The sequence below is a fragment of the Bombus vancouverensis genome, chromosome 14 (genome assembly GCF_051014615.1).
Source record: "Bombus vancouverensis nearcticus chromosome 14, iyBomVanc1_principal, whole genome shotgun sequence".
Lineage (NCBI taxonomy): Eukaryota > Metazoa > Arthropoda > Insecta > Hymenoptera > Apidae > Bombus > Bombus vancouverensis.
Window position 1 is genome coordinate 8275088 of NC_134924.1, and position 17740 is coordinate 8292827.

Sequence of the window (17740 nt, forward strand, 5' to 3'; positions counted from 1 at the left end):
TGCTAGTTTCCGATCGAAGTCACTGTATACATACACCGAGAAGCACAAATCACGTATTGTTGAAGTGAAATTGTTTTTCTTTTCACTCCCCTTAATTTTGTTCATTCTCCTCTTTTCTCTTTCCTATCTTTTTGCTTTCTTTCCCCTTTTTGTCATACATTCAACTATAATCATTAACGAAAAGTTTGATAATCGTTCGATTTTACGGTAATAATAATTTCGTTTTCTTTTATTTTAATTTTCTTCGTATAAATTACATATATTAGGTCCTGTGTGTTTACAATCTCCGCGTTGTGTTTCAGTCTAACGTATTATTGTTTTTTCACTTCGCACGTAATATCAAACCGTTGAAAACATATCCTTTTCAAGAATTTGACAACTCTTGTTCATGCACGCTCGATTTGTCTCCCCACTCTCCGCCAACCGAACTTTGTCGGGTAAATCGTGGCGCGGTGTCATTCTACCGACGAAAATCGGAGCGATTAGATGTGTGTATAACTCCGTGACAGGTGTTCCTTTCCTACTCCGTAGTACGTATTTACACGCGTAGTTATTATTTTACCGCCCAAACTCACGCTACTGTTAACTTCGTCTAATTAATGTACGTTTTTATTTAATAATTTATTATAATTTAATGAAGATTTTACATCTAGAATTTACAATTTCTGTAGTAATTAAACTTTATTCGAATTTTAATTCACTTTGTTATTAAAATTTCAAATTTGGCTAGAGTTTGGAGTTGTTTTATTTTTCATTATATCAAACTTCCTAACAATCAAAAATATGTTTTTAAGAACAAATTATATTTCATATAGTCTTTTCATATTCATTTTTGAATTTGCATATTGATTTAAAATATACATATAGAGATACTAAAGTTCAATCCTGCCGTACAAAAATGTATTGAATTTTATGTGCAAGAAGAAATTTCGCGACAGGCAAATTTTAGTGTCAAAGCAACAAGTTTTGAATACTATTTTCATACTTTCGAAAATGTGCTTTCACGAAGGGATTGCCTGAAGTTGTTTGTATTAATATTTAACTTTGAGCAAGTATTAAATAAATTTCTTATTCAGTGTCAGTTTGTCTTTTTTGTAATGTAATTTCAATAATTCATAGTGTCAATTATTTGAACGAATTTTTTGATTTGAACTTTTAAATTAGTTTTCTAGTTAGAGTTGCGTTGACGAATGATCGCGTTTTTTAAAGTAGTGTTGCGCCTATATTATGCCCAATCTTCTTCCACTGAACCGTGGAAGCACGTTTCTGTTCCTGGATCATCTGACGCAGCTTCGTCACTAGCCATCTATATGGTTACATTGGATCGCTATTACTTTATTAGTGTTGCGAACATATTGATCTGAGTGCATAGATTAATAATTATTAGTGTTGCGTAAATAATTCACACGGGAATTTTCTATCTTTTCTTTTTGTTTTTTTCTATCAATAATAAAGATTAATTAATATTAACAAAATGATAATGTAGTCATCGTGATTTGCTTTGAGAATTTCCTATTTAATGGCTACATATATGTATTAAATTATAGTTGTGAAATAGAATGAATATTCTATTCACGGGTTGTCCGATTACTCTGAGTGGATATTTTGATCATCTATTAGTGTAAAATTAAAATTGCAACAGCACTCACGTTCTAGAAATTTTATGATAATTTCTAATTCCCACTATTCACTATAGCATTACATATAACGAATAAAGATACAATTCTCGGTAAAATGGCAAATATAGTGCTGTCTTTCTGTTGGATTATTCGAACAGAGATAAGCATCAAATCGGGCGTATCGCGAAGCATAAAGATTATGCGAAAGATAATATTAGTAAGATAAAATTAAAAATTATGATGAAATTTTAACAATTTAAAATTACTTTTCTTTTTTTTTTTTTACTTTAATCAGTACCAACTTCTGGCAAATATCAACCAGGAGAGATTTATTATGATTTCAATTGTGTTTTGCATGATTTGTATTAATTATTTATTTTTTTACAGAGATATAAAGGTAAATTGTTTTTAAAACGTTAAGGTAATCGAAAGCGTGAAATTTTCTAGCGAAAGCTTGCTTTTGTTGGTTTTTGTATCTAAAAGTATAATACTTATATCCACTCTCGGATTTCGCATGGAAGAATAGGCTATTGAGATTCTCGTTCGAAAATCTTTAGTTACGAGGGTGTTGGAAGGAACGTTACGAGAAATTATATGCTCGATCGAAGAGATTTCTACCGTAAGTAACCTGCTTGACTAGGTCAGTCCGATATATTTAGCCGTGATAAAAGACACAAAGATTGCAACGTGAAACAGAGAAAACAGATAGAAGAAGATTCTCATTAGGTATCTGAGTTTCTCGCGTCTTGAAACAAAGATTATCTGGAAACGGGGCCACGATAAATCGCGTCCTTTCCTTGACCTAAATTTCAACAGCAACCGAGCAGAGTTTATGCGATCACCTTTTGGTCTGTTTCGAAGATATACGTTCTCGAGCTTTGTTCTCGACTACTATACGAGATAGCGCCATTCCCTTTTTGCAGAGTGCATTTAACGTCCATGGGTGCATTAAATCTCTTGCGGAAATAGTCCAGGGCTCGATCCGAATCCAATGACTTCTTCCTTTTAGTTTGCGAGTATTTTACGTAAAAATCTACCTACGGAAGAGGTAGTTTGGCTGAGCTGTAAGAACAAATTGATAGAAACACTGTTTTCTCGTTCATTCTTCTTATCGCGTTCAAAGTTTCTCATTTTCGTATCTACGAATTCTTATTTAGCATATTTAGTCATTAAGAACGTTTACCTGAGATCGAGGACCGTTGAAAGTATCGTAATGCAATCGCGTAACACGAAATCGATGTGTTTTATTTATATACAATATTTACAAAGGCATACTGTTATCGAGTAGCTAATAAATATCTTCGTACGCTTAAACGTGTACAATGTTGCATAAGCATGGCTTTAGTCTTTTTGATTTTCATGTGTTGCGACAGAACGTAGCCTATTCGGAGTGTGTCAAGTGTCAAGTCCGTGACTATGCTCTTTTCCTTGTAATTACAACACTGTTTCCTTTCTTCGCCGATCTTTAGATGCAGCTTTCTTGGATCACGGCGCTTCTGATTGCCGTTTCCGAATATCGATGTGGCCTCTGAAGACTATAAAATGTCTGCAAACAGAGTTATTCCTTTTTTTAACGGAATGTTTTTCATGGCAACGTTCGCTAGATTTATAGAACGAGCCTTTCTAATCGAAAGACACGATTATTCGCGTTATTACGCTTCATCCTTTAAAAAACGACGAAGCAGAAATGAAGTTACTTACGTTCGGCGATGCTCGAGGATAATCTGAGTCTTCTATAACATCGTGGGATATTTCTCGGCCTTCTAGCTGTCGTGGCCTCCGCGGTAAGGAACCGTAATGTAGAAGCTTCCTATCTGGAAAAATTTCATCGTAGCATTTTATACACTATGGTGCAATTCGGTTTATCGAAAGTCTGTCATCGGTATAATTGGATGTGCCTTCTTTTTTCTTTTGACAAGTCCTCTTTAAACTCGAAAAGCGGCGTATTCCGTGCAGCGATCATTTACGAGAGATAAATTGACGAGATCGAAGGGAAAGACGTTTCATAAGATAACCACGTCGTATCGATTGTTTGTGCGGATTTTTCCTACAGCGGTATTCACGAAAACAAATATTCGATTTCTGAATCGATGCATCTACGTCGAATAGGTCGACGTAACGTACGCATTTTCCACGAGCAATTTTCTTGAAAGTATCGTTAACCATGGTCGTCGTTTAGGGCGAGACTCGATATATTTGCGATTTTTCGCTTAAACGGAGCACTTTCATCAGTCTGAGTAGAAATTTACCAGATGAGATGGTGGGTTATTTTTCGCCGATCTCATCGAATGTGAATAAAGATAGAATATGTTTTTCCGTCCGAATTCACCTGTAGATTTCGCGCGGTAGAGAAACTAATCTTGTGTGTGTGTGTGTGTGTGTGTGTGTGTGTGACAGAATGTTCAAGTGTATTCTAAATTTCAACTTATGCGAAACAGAAGCGTATACAAAGCGTATAACGTAACTCACCTGTGAAATGATTGGTCAAGGCTGTAGTTGGTATGAGATCAGGATTCCCATCTTCCTCTTCGCCTTTGGTGGCAAAAGTCGCGATACTCGGTTGTTGGGGTGGTTTTGGCTTTGCCGGAGTGGCCGCGTGTTTCCTCCAAAGCGCCATTAATACTCCGGTCACGATTAGACCCAAACCGGTTGCGGTACCCCCTAGGCCAATCAGGATCGGTGACATATCCACCGAAGATGTCGATTCGCCTGTAAATCAAATCACCCTCAATCCTATAACGTATCTACGTAGCTGAATTACCTTTATCCTTCCTCTTGTTCTCTTTTTCAAATTTCATACGTACATTTTTATATTCATTATGCACAGTCGGATGAAAATTTCATCAACGACGTAAGTACGTGTTTATTAATTTTGGAATAATCCTATATTACGTTTCTTTCGTAAAAGCTGAATTAATTCTTAATTACTTATATCGATCGATTCTTAATTACACTATTTGCAATGATAAATGATCATTGGAAATACATTACTGGAAACAAATTGTAAGTCAATATAAAATTTAAAGAGTAATTTTATTTGGTGGGTGTACATCGAAACTATGTACGTGTATGCAATTGTGTAATTAATTAAATGTTCGTTTCGACGAATTAATGGATGTAAATAAAAGAATTGGTGAATATTTTATTTACGGTCTTTACTCGTGATATGGCACTTTTGACCGAGCATCGGAATAGCGAAGCGGAAACAACGAATGTATTACCAAACGATACGCGAAAAGGGCGAAATAGAACTGTGTCCAATTTTCATTCGACTACTATTCTGAATTTTATTCTTCTTTCCTTCGCTTTCGCCCTCTTTCTCATATATATGTATGCACGTATATCTTTCCTTTTTTTACGAAGACTGCGTTACATCCATTGAATATTAGGATTTATTAAATTTGAAAAATGTCGATCGTAACTAATGGAAAGTTTTGTAAAAGCTTTGTAAAAGTTTTGTAAAGCTTGGTAAACAAGCGAACTTTGTACACGTTAATTAACAAATGGAAAGGGAAGCAAATGGACACATCGTGATTGGTGGGATGCGTAGCAATAGTGAGAAAGACCTGTTCATCTCTGTTACGACCGTTCGCGGAGAGACGCGGTCGCGAGGAAAACGCGTCAGCGAGAGGCGTAAATTCTCGCTACGATTCGGTTAATCGACGCCGCGAAGTAGTCGTTCCCCTGTTTCGGTTAAGATAACAGAGGTGGTTGAATGAATATGACACAGTATAGTAAGTTAATTTCACCGTTTATTCCAACAACCTATAACGAAGGCAGTTACGCTGGTGCGTATGTACGAGATGAGTGAGTGACTGATCTACGGGTGTGTATACCCGGTCGAAGGATGTTGACCGTTCGAAGGATGTAAAATCAGTGAGGTTCGGAGACGATGCTGTGGCGGAGGAAAGCTAAGGATGGGTGTGTCTAGCGCACGGGACCATCGGATTTGTTGGTGACGATTTTAGTTAAGAGAGTGAGGGAAATAGGCTTCGTTGTTAATTGGTTAAACGAAGGGTCTTAACCGCCCTCGAGAGAAAGTGGTTAGTGGGAGGAAAGTTGCATCATACGTGAGAAAAACTAACTTTCCCTTGTCAAGCTGTAGTAGACAATAGTCTTTAGAAATGCTTCGGAAACAGACGTTTGTTTGGTTTGAAGGACCTCTACTAGGAAATTCCTGAGATTTATGGAAGATACTTGAGACTATTGAGGGTACGCAGTGAGTATCCGAAGACATCTGGTTGCCCATCTTGCCCGCGGTGTGTGGCCTGGGCTAGGTAAAGTGTTACGCGACGTAACAATCTCTGAACGAGAGATAAGTTTTGGCCAGTCGTATCCAGGTGGCTTATAAAACAGATACCGATAGCTGTGTTCCTATCTTTTTGTACATATAACCTGTTCAATTCGCGTTAGAGGTACTTACGCACCGGTGAACTTGGCCACTCCTTTTAGAGCTTCTCCTTCCATGATCACCGGATCACTGGAGCCCTTCATATTGACCGCGTAAAGAGCGACCGTCGTTGGCTTGTGAAGTTCCAACTCCCAGTAAGGATTTGGCGATTCCAGTCGTTGCTTGTCCACAATCGCGACAAATTTTTGCGGCAAACCACCGTCGTATCCTTCCACGCAAGATATTCTGATCCGTGAACCGGTCTGATTGTACGCCGTGCAGTTTTGCAACGGGTACGGTCTGCCTGCGGGCGAGACATCATTTCCGATTATACTACGTACAATTTATACATAAAGGATACTATACGTATCGAGACGAACGATCGCGCGTAACTTAACGTTTCGAATGAAATCACGAGTATTTACGATGAATACGATTATAGCAACAAGACGAGTTACCGCGGGGACGTATAAATATACAGCGGGATATATAAATGTCTTTTATTTGAAAAGAACGAGCACGCGTGTTGACAGAGGATTGTTTATTGCAAACAGCAAAATTTTGCTCGACACGGCCCGGTGCGGTGCGGTACGACGATGGAAAGGGAAAAACAGTGGCATAGTCGCGTTGCGGTTCGCGCAACTTCATTTTATTTCGCAACGAGAATAGGAACGCGATGCTTCATCGTTTCACGACCAATGAAATTATGTCGCACGATCGTCATTATCGGCGATGGTGTTGCATTAACGAGATCACTTGTATGCAAATAGGAGTTTGAAAAAGCTTGCGCAGGCGTCGGACAGTTCGGTCGTTGTAGTTCATTTTTTATTTCTCCGTATAACGCGCAACGAAAATAATCCTTTGCAGCAGCGTAAATTAGTGGAGCCACGATAAAACAGATTTGCTGCGTTTTTGAAACCCTTACCTTTTCCGACCGTACTTTTATTTCTACGCGTTTTCATTTTCATTTTCTAGCTTTGTACGCACCTTGTAAATTATTTAAGAGCATATTTCTAACGCGCGTTATGCTTTGTTTGGTCGAGAGCGAGCATTCGCAAATTGTTTCGATGATTTACCTCGAAAATCGTTATCTTTCGTATAACGTTATATTATATGTATCTAATATACATAATGTACGTACAATGTATTGTACGTTTACGCGTACTCGTATCAGAATCTTAATTGTCGCCGTTTGCTTCCGTTTCTCGACAAACGTAACAACTTAGTCAGGGGAAGAAAATGCTCGACGCTCGAACGCGACTAGGCTGGCGTTTCCACTTACCGCCTTGCATTATCGTTACAATTAACGATTTAATTACTCTCGGCCGGCGAGGTGGACCCAGCGAGCCGTGCTGTTTCACACGGGGCGTATACTGGTCGCCGTATGATAAAAGATTACCCGATAATTACTAACGTAAGAAATACGTTGCTCCTCCACCGAAAATAAATTATGTGTCCAATTATCGCAAGCAGTGCACGTTAAAGTTGAGTTAAAATTGAATCGCCGGAGAACTATTGACCGAGTTTAGCACACCTCTCTATCGATCTTTCTACAGGTGCGATACGGACTAAATTAATTTCGCGAACTCGGCTAAGTTCGGCAGTAATTTTACCTGCTTTTCCATCGTTCCGATCGGTTTTCGATCAGTATGTTTTTCATCGACTGTAATTCGAATGTCAGTGCATTGCGCACTCACCGTAAACGAGTATATTCTAGCGGAGACTGCGTATAAAATTTCCAGCAAAACGCTCTCTACGACAGGATCGGCGTATACGCGTGAACGCGATGTGACAAATGGTAAACGAGTTCTGACGAACCTGCAGCGATCACTTGGTAGATGCATGGTTGTTTCGAGGGACCCACGATGTTGCTAGCCCAACAACCCAATGTTCCGTAATCCATATCGGATGATGGGGTGTAATTGAGTCTACTCAAGGTGCCTTCGTTAGAATACTTTGTGGACGGAATGTCGCTGAGATCACCGCTGCTGTTAAACGTCCAGTGGAAGGAGACGGAGGTTGGGCTTGCGTCAACCTCGCAAACTAAGCTGATGGTTTCGTGCTTTAAGGCACCGTGAACCTCTTCGGGAACGTTGAGAGGTGGTGGAGTTGCGTTCTGATACCTCCAACCAGCCGAGTTTAAAACGTGTTTGCACACAGGAGCGACTGTAATAAAAACAACAACTATGAATAATATGCTCGATGTATCTTAGATATTTTACACCGTTCACGTTTTACACCGTTCACTTACACTTGCGGCGATACATTGCCCGTTAATAAAAACGAAGGATCACTGCGAGACTGGCGTAAAATATTTATTTCGCGCTGCGTTTATCTCGGAGAGAATAGAGTGCGTGCACTATCATAAAGGAAAATAAAAGCTGACTTATCCGGGCAACTAGCAAAGAAATGTGTATACCAGCCGAGTTTTATCGCCAAACTCTCGCCAGATAAAATATCTTTTTCTGGCTCATGATTGGGCAATGTAACAGCGGCAAAATATACTTACACATAACCTCGAGGTTCACTACGTTAGAACTAGCACGACCCTCGACATTGACGGCCATGCAGGTGTACCTTCCAGCGGATTCTCGAGTTATACTTTGAAGTACCAGAGAGTGGTCCGAGAGTACTATGCCGGCGGTAACGTTGTAATGGAGCTCTTCTTCCTGAATAAACAAAGGGAGAATATCCTGCGTCAAAGAATCGCTACGTCGCTTGAGATTTCGTTCGATTTAATCGGCATCCGTTACTTTCGTCTTTAACGACGAGATTTTTCAAAAATGTTGCAGAGAGATTGAAATGACGAGAAAGGATAGGAAGAGCAGATAGTCGACGAATAGACGGTTCACGGTTTGTTGCGTATGTCATACATAGTTAAGTCTTCTCAGCCACGGTTACCGGGAAAAGTTAGCGACGTGGTCGGTGGAGCTTCGAAAAGTTAGTACAGTGTTTGGTACATTCTCCGGTTCCTATCCAACCATAAAGCCTGTCATACGCGCGAAAGATTCAAAATTTACCTCGTAGCAAAAACACACTCGAAACTCGCTCGAACTTTGCTTACCAAATCTCTGGCGAATGTGCGAGTTTTTCAAATACGAACGAAATTCTATACGATACGTACGCTGGCTAAATCTCCGCTCCGCGTGTACTTTCCCACCGCAGTCGAGCAATTTCTTCTCGCTCTGTTTACAGATTGCGTACGAATGATGAAGGTTCACAAGGATCAAAGTAACAGAGAAAGTTTAACACGCTGAACTTTGTTCTTGCCCGTTTTGAATTTCTTCGCCGCGAACGAAGAAAACGTTGCTAACGAGACAACGTAGTTCCGTTTGCAAATTGTCGCTCGTTTCGTGGACTTGGTCAAAGGGAATTTACGATTTATACTACTCGGGTACAATTCTCCGTCTTCATTCTCCTTTCGTACCTGCTCGTTATTTTACGTATGTTCAAACAGGCGCGCGCGCGCGCGCGCCTCTGTCTAACCTCTTGTCGTTACACTCATCTCTGGCCACTGGTTTACGAATACACTCCACCACGCGTCTACGAATTATACGCACTTGTATACACCCACTAGCGGGCAGATTTTCGCACCTCTTCGTCCTACACTCTTCTTCGAATCTCCGTTTATGCAAACGTACTTGTACACACACGTACACATGCACACATATATGCACATGGCCACGCGCGATATTATAATTTCCCCTTAACTTTCTGGCAAAGGCTTTGCACACAGATTGCGGCCCAAGGCGTGTCACGCAAAATGGAGGCCGTAGATGGGTGGAAATTTCGGAAACTCGATTATTCCTGTTGCCTCGGGAACTTTATATGTATACGTTGTATATACCCACGGATGTCTCATGGCAACTAGACTATTTGAATATTTCGACGAAGCATCGTTAAAACCATAACTCGTTCGACTCGATTGATTTTTCCCGTTCCTAACGAAAAAACTTTCTGAATTCCTGTATTCGATAAATCGTATTTCTCGTTGTTACCCATTGCTAAATTCCAGCAAAGGCATTCCAGCAGAGAAAGGGAGAAGGGAGAGAGAGAGAGAGAGAGAGAGAGAGACGAAACGTAGTAAACTCTGGTTGTAAATTTGACAGGTTTCCATGCAAATCACCTTGGAATTAATACATACTCTATCCGAGTAGCGTCGAAACTAATTCGGCGTGTACGCTTGTTCCTGTTATCGGTTTTAACTAATTGTAAGTTCCGAATTGCAACTCGTCATTAATCGTGTTTAGTTCACGCGAATAAAAAGGTAACTAGATCGACAACTTTGGATGTGTTCAAACAGCGTGGAAACGTATTCGCGTAGAAATGGGGTAACTTTATCTTCGTATTAGCATACTTTCAAGATTTGATTGGAAGAATAAATAAAGACGCGAGACGATGTTGGCAGAGATAGAAGACCAAGACGGTGTGACGTTGTCAGAAACGTAATATGACGAGCGACGTACCCGTTTCATTCGGTTTCGTAGGAATATGCGGAAACTTGCACGTGCCAATTGTACGCCTCGCCTTCAACGCAAGAACTTGCGGAAGAACAACTCGAAACTATCTTGAATTGGAAAGCAATATGCCTTTCCACGTAACAGTTATCACAAGCGTTTGTGCATCGAAACGGAGTATGCACCGTCGAACGCACAACGTTTTATGCTATCTCGCGCTTTATGTACGTTCAATATTTGTAACGTTTCCCTTTTATCCCTTGTCGAAACATCGTAAAAACAATATAGTAAAGCTGCTTTACGAGCAAAGAAGTATCGTGCTGGTTTGCGAGGTACATATTCGAAACAATTCCTTTCTTCACGGTATGCCTTCATTTTACCTCGAATTCCTGTATTTTCATATAACGTAACGTGACTGCATTAGATGTTAAATATTCGCATTCATGTCAGAACAATAATACGTATTCGTGGCAAGCAAGGAATACATTTGCTTCCTTGCATTACAAACGGATGCCAGAAAAGCGGTAGACAAGAGCGATAACTCCTATTCTCGTGGAATATCTCGGCACGTGCGTCTTCCGGCCAACTTACCTACCGTATTCTTATCTGTCAGATTATGCATAAAGCATAAGCAAGCTTTCTTCATCCTTTGATTCCTTTCTCGGTGATACCTTTACTAATCTTAAAGAATTTTGCGACGTATGCATACAGATGCACTGAATGTTTCTTCGGAAACGGAACACGATACAACGACAATCCGTCGATCCAGATCTAATCAAGGTAGAATAATTGCGACGTACTAATATTTAAAACAGTAATCGGATTTTACAGCATCTCGTTTGATGCTTATTTACGTATATCGCGATAAAGGGTTCGCGATCGATTTCGATGCTATGGGAATTTTTCAAATCCATTCAAGAGAATTCGAGTTTAAGAAACATGGAAATGATTTTAAAAAATCTCGTATATCGCGCCCTTGTTATTTAGATGCAGCGAGGATACGCGGTATACCGATCGACTTTATAAAGTTACATATTTGTACACATACATACACGCATGCATATATACGTGAAACACGACCAAATGTTGTCGAGTTTGATACCTGTGAAACTCGCGTATACCGTGAATGTAGTAAATAAAAAAGCATGGTTAACGTTATTTTCAAAATGTGGCTTTAGGAAAGTCTAGAAACGTCGCTATCGTTCGCTTCACGACGCGATGGTACTGCGACCGACCGATGAAAAGTCATCGCGGAACAAGCACGGTAACGCGCGGTGACATTGTGCGCGTAATGACATTTAACGCGTAGCATTGCGATAATACGAGCATCACACCGCAATGTAGCATAGGTAAATCGGTGGAAGGTTTGCCTTGGTATAACACGTCCGACGGATTTAGTTTCAGCCGCGCATCACAGCTCGGTCTGATCTGCCGTTGAACATATCACTGACAATGAGAAGCACGCACATCCGATCAACATCCGAACTAGTCTGGTTTCGCGTCTCTCTTCTTTCTCAATTTCCTCTTGAAAAGATGAGCGTAAATCGATTGCAGATCGCGAGCGTTGTTCGCAGAAGCGTGGTGTATTTATGTAGATGGCTGATTCACACCTTTACGTCGAAAACTCGAGGCGTCGTTAATTCCAACGAGGGCTTGTAACCGTGCTTGTATTTTCGACGTCAGATAAAAGCTTTTGTCGCGTCCATCGAATATTTTGATGAAAAGTCTGAAATTTTGATAACACTTGCGGCAATGCTAGATACGTGTCGTTCATTCGATGGGAAATTTTCATCGCACGGACGTTTTTACGCGAACATTTTTACGGATTGGTAAACCGGTTCTGCCCGGTGATTCGTGGGCAATTTATTGGTTTGGTTTTCGGACTGTGCGAGGGTGGAGGGTTACCGAATGGACGGGAAGTGACAACGGCAGCTCGTAAATTTACAATAATTTCGACAGAGTGCACACGAATGCACATACGGAGCCCGAACGCTTCGAGACGTTTGAAATTATCATTGCCATTCGCGAGTATTCTTCTCCGACGAAAACTCTTTCCCGAGACTTTTAAACTCTGTTACTTATTCACCGAATTTTTCTCTTACTTTCTTCTTCGACCCAGCATTGAATCATATTCCTTGGAAAGACGTCCTATTATTAAAACTTTTTCCCTCTGTTATCCGACTTCACGAACTTTCGATTATCCGAGTTCATTCGATCGTAATTCTTGCTATTAGTGCTCGAGAATATTAAGGGAGAATCGCACGCGTAACGTTAAATTAGGAAATGGTATTACCTCGAGTATCGTCATGTTTCGAAATTACACGCGAGTAAAACGAATATTTAGTATATTTTGAAGAAATTTCTGTTTTCGTGCTGCTCATGGATTCTTTTAACTTACTTCTTCAAATAAAAAATTGTTCTTTAGACGAGCGGAACAGGATCGCGATATCGCGCGAAAGTTTCTTTTCGTTTCTTTCCTCTTTCTTTTGCTTTAACAGAGAAACGGCAGAAAAAACGATCCGAGGAATATCGTGCAGCCGACTTTGACAAGGATTAGCGTGACTGGTTGATCCGACACAGTTAGTTTTCCTATTTAGTTTAATTCCGCGTGGTTCTCGACGTTCGACGCAAACAGGCTCGCGCGAGATCACCGGAACTGGCGTCGCAAGCTCGAAATGCCGTCGTCGGAAGGGAGGGGTTTAGTACGATGCTTCCAGGATTCGCCGACCTCTTGGGAAAGCTCCGACCCGGCAGAGAAAATGATGGAAAGCATAATCCCCCTTAAGAGGCTTAACTCGACGATCCTCGAGTGACCGGAGATAACGCTCGAGCTTTCCAGGTGCGAGTCACGAGTTTTTCAGGATATTTTTCGCGAGTCAAGACGAAAAGGAACGGCCAGGCCGCATAAGCGCCGTCGCGTCGCTTTCTTGCGGCCATGTTTCCTCTCGACGCGTTACTTACACACGCTTTAACACGTAACGTTGCGTCGCGTCGCTACGAATTTACGCTTCACTCCGTATGCAAACTAGGACCAACAACGTATCCGACGCGTCTATTCGAACTGTAGGTCGGGTCATTCTTTCGCCTTCCGTTATACCACGATTCTCTCGATTTTACGGACTTTATTGCGCGACAAAATTATTGCGTTGTTTTACGTTCTTGCATACATATCGCCTTTTTACGACAACACCATAGAAAGCAAATGCGAAGAGCAGTTTGTGCCGATCGGTTTAATTTCACTTCCGTGTCGATTCATCGAATAGCTTTTTCACAATATTTCTCAACTCTTTGTTTTTATTTTTGGCACGGCAGCGCAGCCCGAAGTGTACGTTCTCGAGCGAACAACCAAAGTCTTTGCGGACCGTCGTCAAGTTCACGAGTTTCTTAGCTTTTTCGGTTTCCTCTCGGGAGAATATCGCGGATGTAATAGCGCAAGAACGAGAAACAACGATTGTTTGGACGTACCTCGTGAAACCATGTCAATCTGTAAGCTCTAGGATTCGCCCTAACGTTGCACTCGAAGTAAACGTCGTCGCCTTCCTTGATGTTCTTTGGATTCAACGAGGAGCCCATCTTCAGAGCGACGACAGGGGCAACTAAAAAACAGGAACGTGAACGTTAGAGTGGAACGAAAATTGGAACGGTTATCTTTTTTCGAGATCATCGCAAAGAAAGAAGAGAGCGATTGATCGCAACCGCAACCATGGTAACTGAAAATCTACGTTTGTCGCGCATCTGTCGCCATGGTATTTATGAATCAAGAGTTCATCGAAGCCACGGTGCAATAATATTCGGGCATTAGCGGGGCTCGTTTAATGAAATTTGCATTTTCGTTCACGCGAAATACGTCCAAGTGAACATCGAGTCGCGCCGCAGCGGAATCGAAACTCGAAACTACCGCGTAGTTAATAACGTCACACTCGAATTACGGGAAACGTTTTATCGCGCGTAGTTCCCAGCTCGATGAAAACCGTTATTGAACTTTGCGTGACTCACGATTCTCTGTATGCATCGATACTGTGCTTAATCGGTTCTACCATGTTGATGGGCGCATATCGAGGGTACGATAGTAACGAACGTAGCAAATATCAAAGAAGATCATTTTCATTTTCTTCCTTCGGCGATGATTTATCGAAAATTCATGTACGCGCATCTTGTGAATATTTTATTCTTTCTTTAGGAATACCAACGGTTCAACGAGAAAGTTTAATATCGATTGGAAGAAACCACGGGACTAGAAGTAACGAACCAACTACGTCTTATATCTCTCACGTGATCGGTAATTCGGTCATGTAATAAATCGTAGATCGGCGCGCTTGTAGGAAGCTGTTTCGCATGCATTTACCTTACGCATACACGCGGCGAGACACAATGTGTACTTCAGTGTCGCAGCTCCAGCAGCACGATTTCAGATTCACAGAATACGTGCAGATGCATATAACTCTGACATCCTCTACGAACGACGTGTGCACAACCACGCATTTAAAGTTTACGCTAATCTTGGTTCCGCGAATCTTGTTCCGTGTCTCTACAGTCCCGGAGAGAATCGGTCGTGTACCCATTAAACAAATGCACCTATTTGGTTGCGGTTACTCCGAACGAGCTGTCACTCAACTATAGCTCGAATCATAATGATCACAGGGGTAGAGTTAATAGTTCGAATTATTCTTATAATCGCGTACAATTTTTTTATCTGCTACGAACGTACGTACGTATACGTAGGTATAGTTGGATAACATAAAAAACACAGCCAGGTGTACGTAACGCGTTGCTTGTTACGCAAATTCAAGCCGCGTGGTTCTATCGTAAACGAACTACGAGGTCAGTCTCGGGTTAATTTTCATTAAGCACACGTATCTTATGGAAATTCATCGAGCAGGGTTCGTTTACGCGAGCGCAAAAAAGTCAACTCTACGACAGTGACCGTCCTTTGATGACACGCGCAATTAAAGAACAAACGAAGGGAATCCGAAATTGTTATCTCCCTTCTCAATTACTTGCTTGGAGAGAACGAGCGTTGTCGAAAAATTACCTGATGTCGTTGCGACTGTATATTCTCAAGTATAACGAAGTCTTGGGATTTTACAGTGAATCAAATAGCGAAAGTTACATTTTTATTGCGATATCGTTGATTTTATACGAGACAGATGTAACGTGGTTATTCCGGGTGACACGATAAGCCGCGATTATGCGTATTTTTGCGGATAAAAATATTTCGTCATATTTTTGTCGCCAGACTATGAAAACTGACGGCGTAAAATTGAAATCCGTTATTCCCGCTTGTCATTCTCTTTCCGAAATTAATACTCGTATTTATTTGTTTGATTCTATGTAATGACAGGATCGATCTATTCTCGGAGGTTTAATTTTAATCCAAGCTACGATTGTAAAGGGATTATAACGTGCAATCGAAAGAATACAGAGATGTGGTTTACGTACGAGTTGCTGCATGCGCGGCTTTAGATGCGTCCACCAACGACATCTTCGGTAGTTTCGACGCCAAGAGTTTGCCACGTTTTACGCTTCTCTCGTTTTTATTGGCTAGATATTGAAGATGCGAGGCAGAGAGAACGAGAGAAGAGAGAGAGAGAGAGAGAGAGGGAAAGTAAAGACAATGGTTTATTGCAAACGGCTGTCACAGAGGCAAGCTTGGCACTCGAAATGTAGTCATTATTCGTCTTAACACCCTGCAGAGTTTGCGAAGGTTTCTCTTGGCCGGATTCGATTCATCAAAGCCGGTGCCAGACGAAACGTTCTGATAAAGAGTATGTGCGAGGAACTGGAGGGAAATAGGGTTTCGCAGCGAGAGAAATAAAGACGAAGGGACATAAGAAACGCGGAGAGTATTAAACGCGTTTCAAAGAAGTGAAATAGATCGCTCATATCGTAGACAAATCGATGTATCGGACGAAATACAGACAAAGTTGCTGGTCGCCGCGTGTGTTTGATCCAAAGTTTCGATCGTGCCAATGATATATACCGTGGTTACATGCATGTATTCGTGGCTGACACAGTTTTGCTCTTTTAGCCTCCCGAATAAACAACGGGCCGAATGTCATCGAGAGAGACTCGAAGAAGCGTCCTGGACGAATTCTCGGAGGGAGAAGTTTAGCAACAGTTGATGCGACGGGTTATTCTGTAAAGTTTCGTGGGTATTGTAATTGTTGCGATTGCGAATATTATACGTACATACGCATTTACATTTCCTCTATTTCCTTTGCTAAATGTCGAGAGTCGTGAGTAACGTTTCGCGTGTTACACTCGCCTTACCTTTAACGAAACGAGTGACGAGAAGAAGCAACCGTTCGAATGAAAGAAGAAAACAAAAATGCGAGATAGGACGCAGGCAGACAGGCACGGATTGGTCCCGAACTATCGGCCTGTACGAGAGGTCACTTCGCGATATGAATTCTGCAGCGTTCGCCGATGGATGGACTTGATATCGTCGACCGGAATTCTCTTGGTTGCTCGGTTGTCTCATCACGCGATGAATCTGATTGATATTGGCGCCTTAGTGTGCTTTGTGAAATTTTCGAAAAGTCTGCTCGATGGAACACGCGTTATCCGATCGAGAATGAATACGTGGCCCTGAAAGCTAGACCGAGACTACGTGTCCTGCAGATCCAACGGATCCTTTCCTGATCCTCGGGAAACGTGTGGAAACCAGCCGCCGACGAAATTGCTGATATTCCACCGATAACGACGAGTGTAATTTTGTATGGTACGGTTCTTTCGTTTTCGTTCGATGAAAAAAAAAAAAAAATTGTAATATCGCGTCGAAGCCTAGATGGTTACGGATCGATTAGAACGAGGCACGGTATTGAATTTCTTTGCGTCGAAATGATCTTAAGAAAACGGAAAATGTTTCAATGGTTCGAATCGGATCGAATCGATTCGTAAAGAAAGAAGAATTCTGTCTTTCCTTAAGACTCTATCCCGCAGGGGAAGATTACGTGTCGGCCGAGTGTCGACGAGTGGAGGGATCGCAGGTCATCGGCAGAAAGTATCAAGTTGAATCGGGTTGCCAAACGAGAAGATTTCACCGGTGAATCTTCTTGAAATATGTATTTGTTCGCATCTGTTCAACTTGACTTCCTGCATTAATTAAACAACATTCGATTAAAATCCACCTGGTGGAACGGCGAATAGAGAGTAACGTACACGAGGAAAATGCAACGCGTTAAAGAAGATACTCGTGTGCAATATAAGCATGGGTTTTAAAGCCGTGCTTTAACGGCTCCAGTGCTTTTGGAACGCGTCATTACGGTACGGTA

The 17740-nt window shown here is 41.3% G+C and overlaps 1 protein-coding gene across 1 annotated transcript in view; it reads right to left on the reverse strand.

Moving 5' to 3' along the window:
• Positions 1 to 2901: 2901 nt before the first annotated feature.
• LOC117154464 (nephrin) overlaps positions 2902 to 17740 on the reverse strand; it is a 99730-nt gene continuing 84891 nt past the window's right edge. The window contains exons 9-15 of the mRNA XM_033329483.2: positions 13932 to 14062; positions 8519 to 8678; positions 7828 to 8175; positions 6047 to 6313; positions 4089 to 4328; positions 3321 to 3433; positions 2902 to 3165 (exon numbers count right to left, since the gene is read on the reverse strand). Coding sequence (XP_033185374.1) covers positions 3085 to 3165; positions 3321 to 3433; positions 4089 to 4328; positions 6047 to 6313; positions 7828 to 8175; positions 8519 to 8678; positions 13932 to 14062 — 1340 coding nt within the window. The 3' untranslated portion in view covers positions 2902 to 3084. The remainder of the gene's footprint in view (positions 3166 to 3320; positions 3434 to 4088; positions 4329 to 6046; positions 6314 to 7827; positions 8176 to 8518; positions 8679 to 13931; positions 14063 to 17740) is intronic.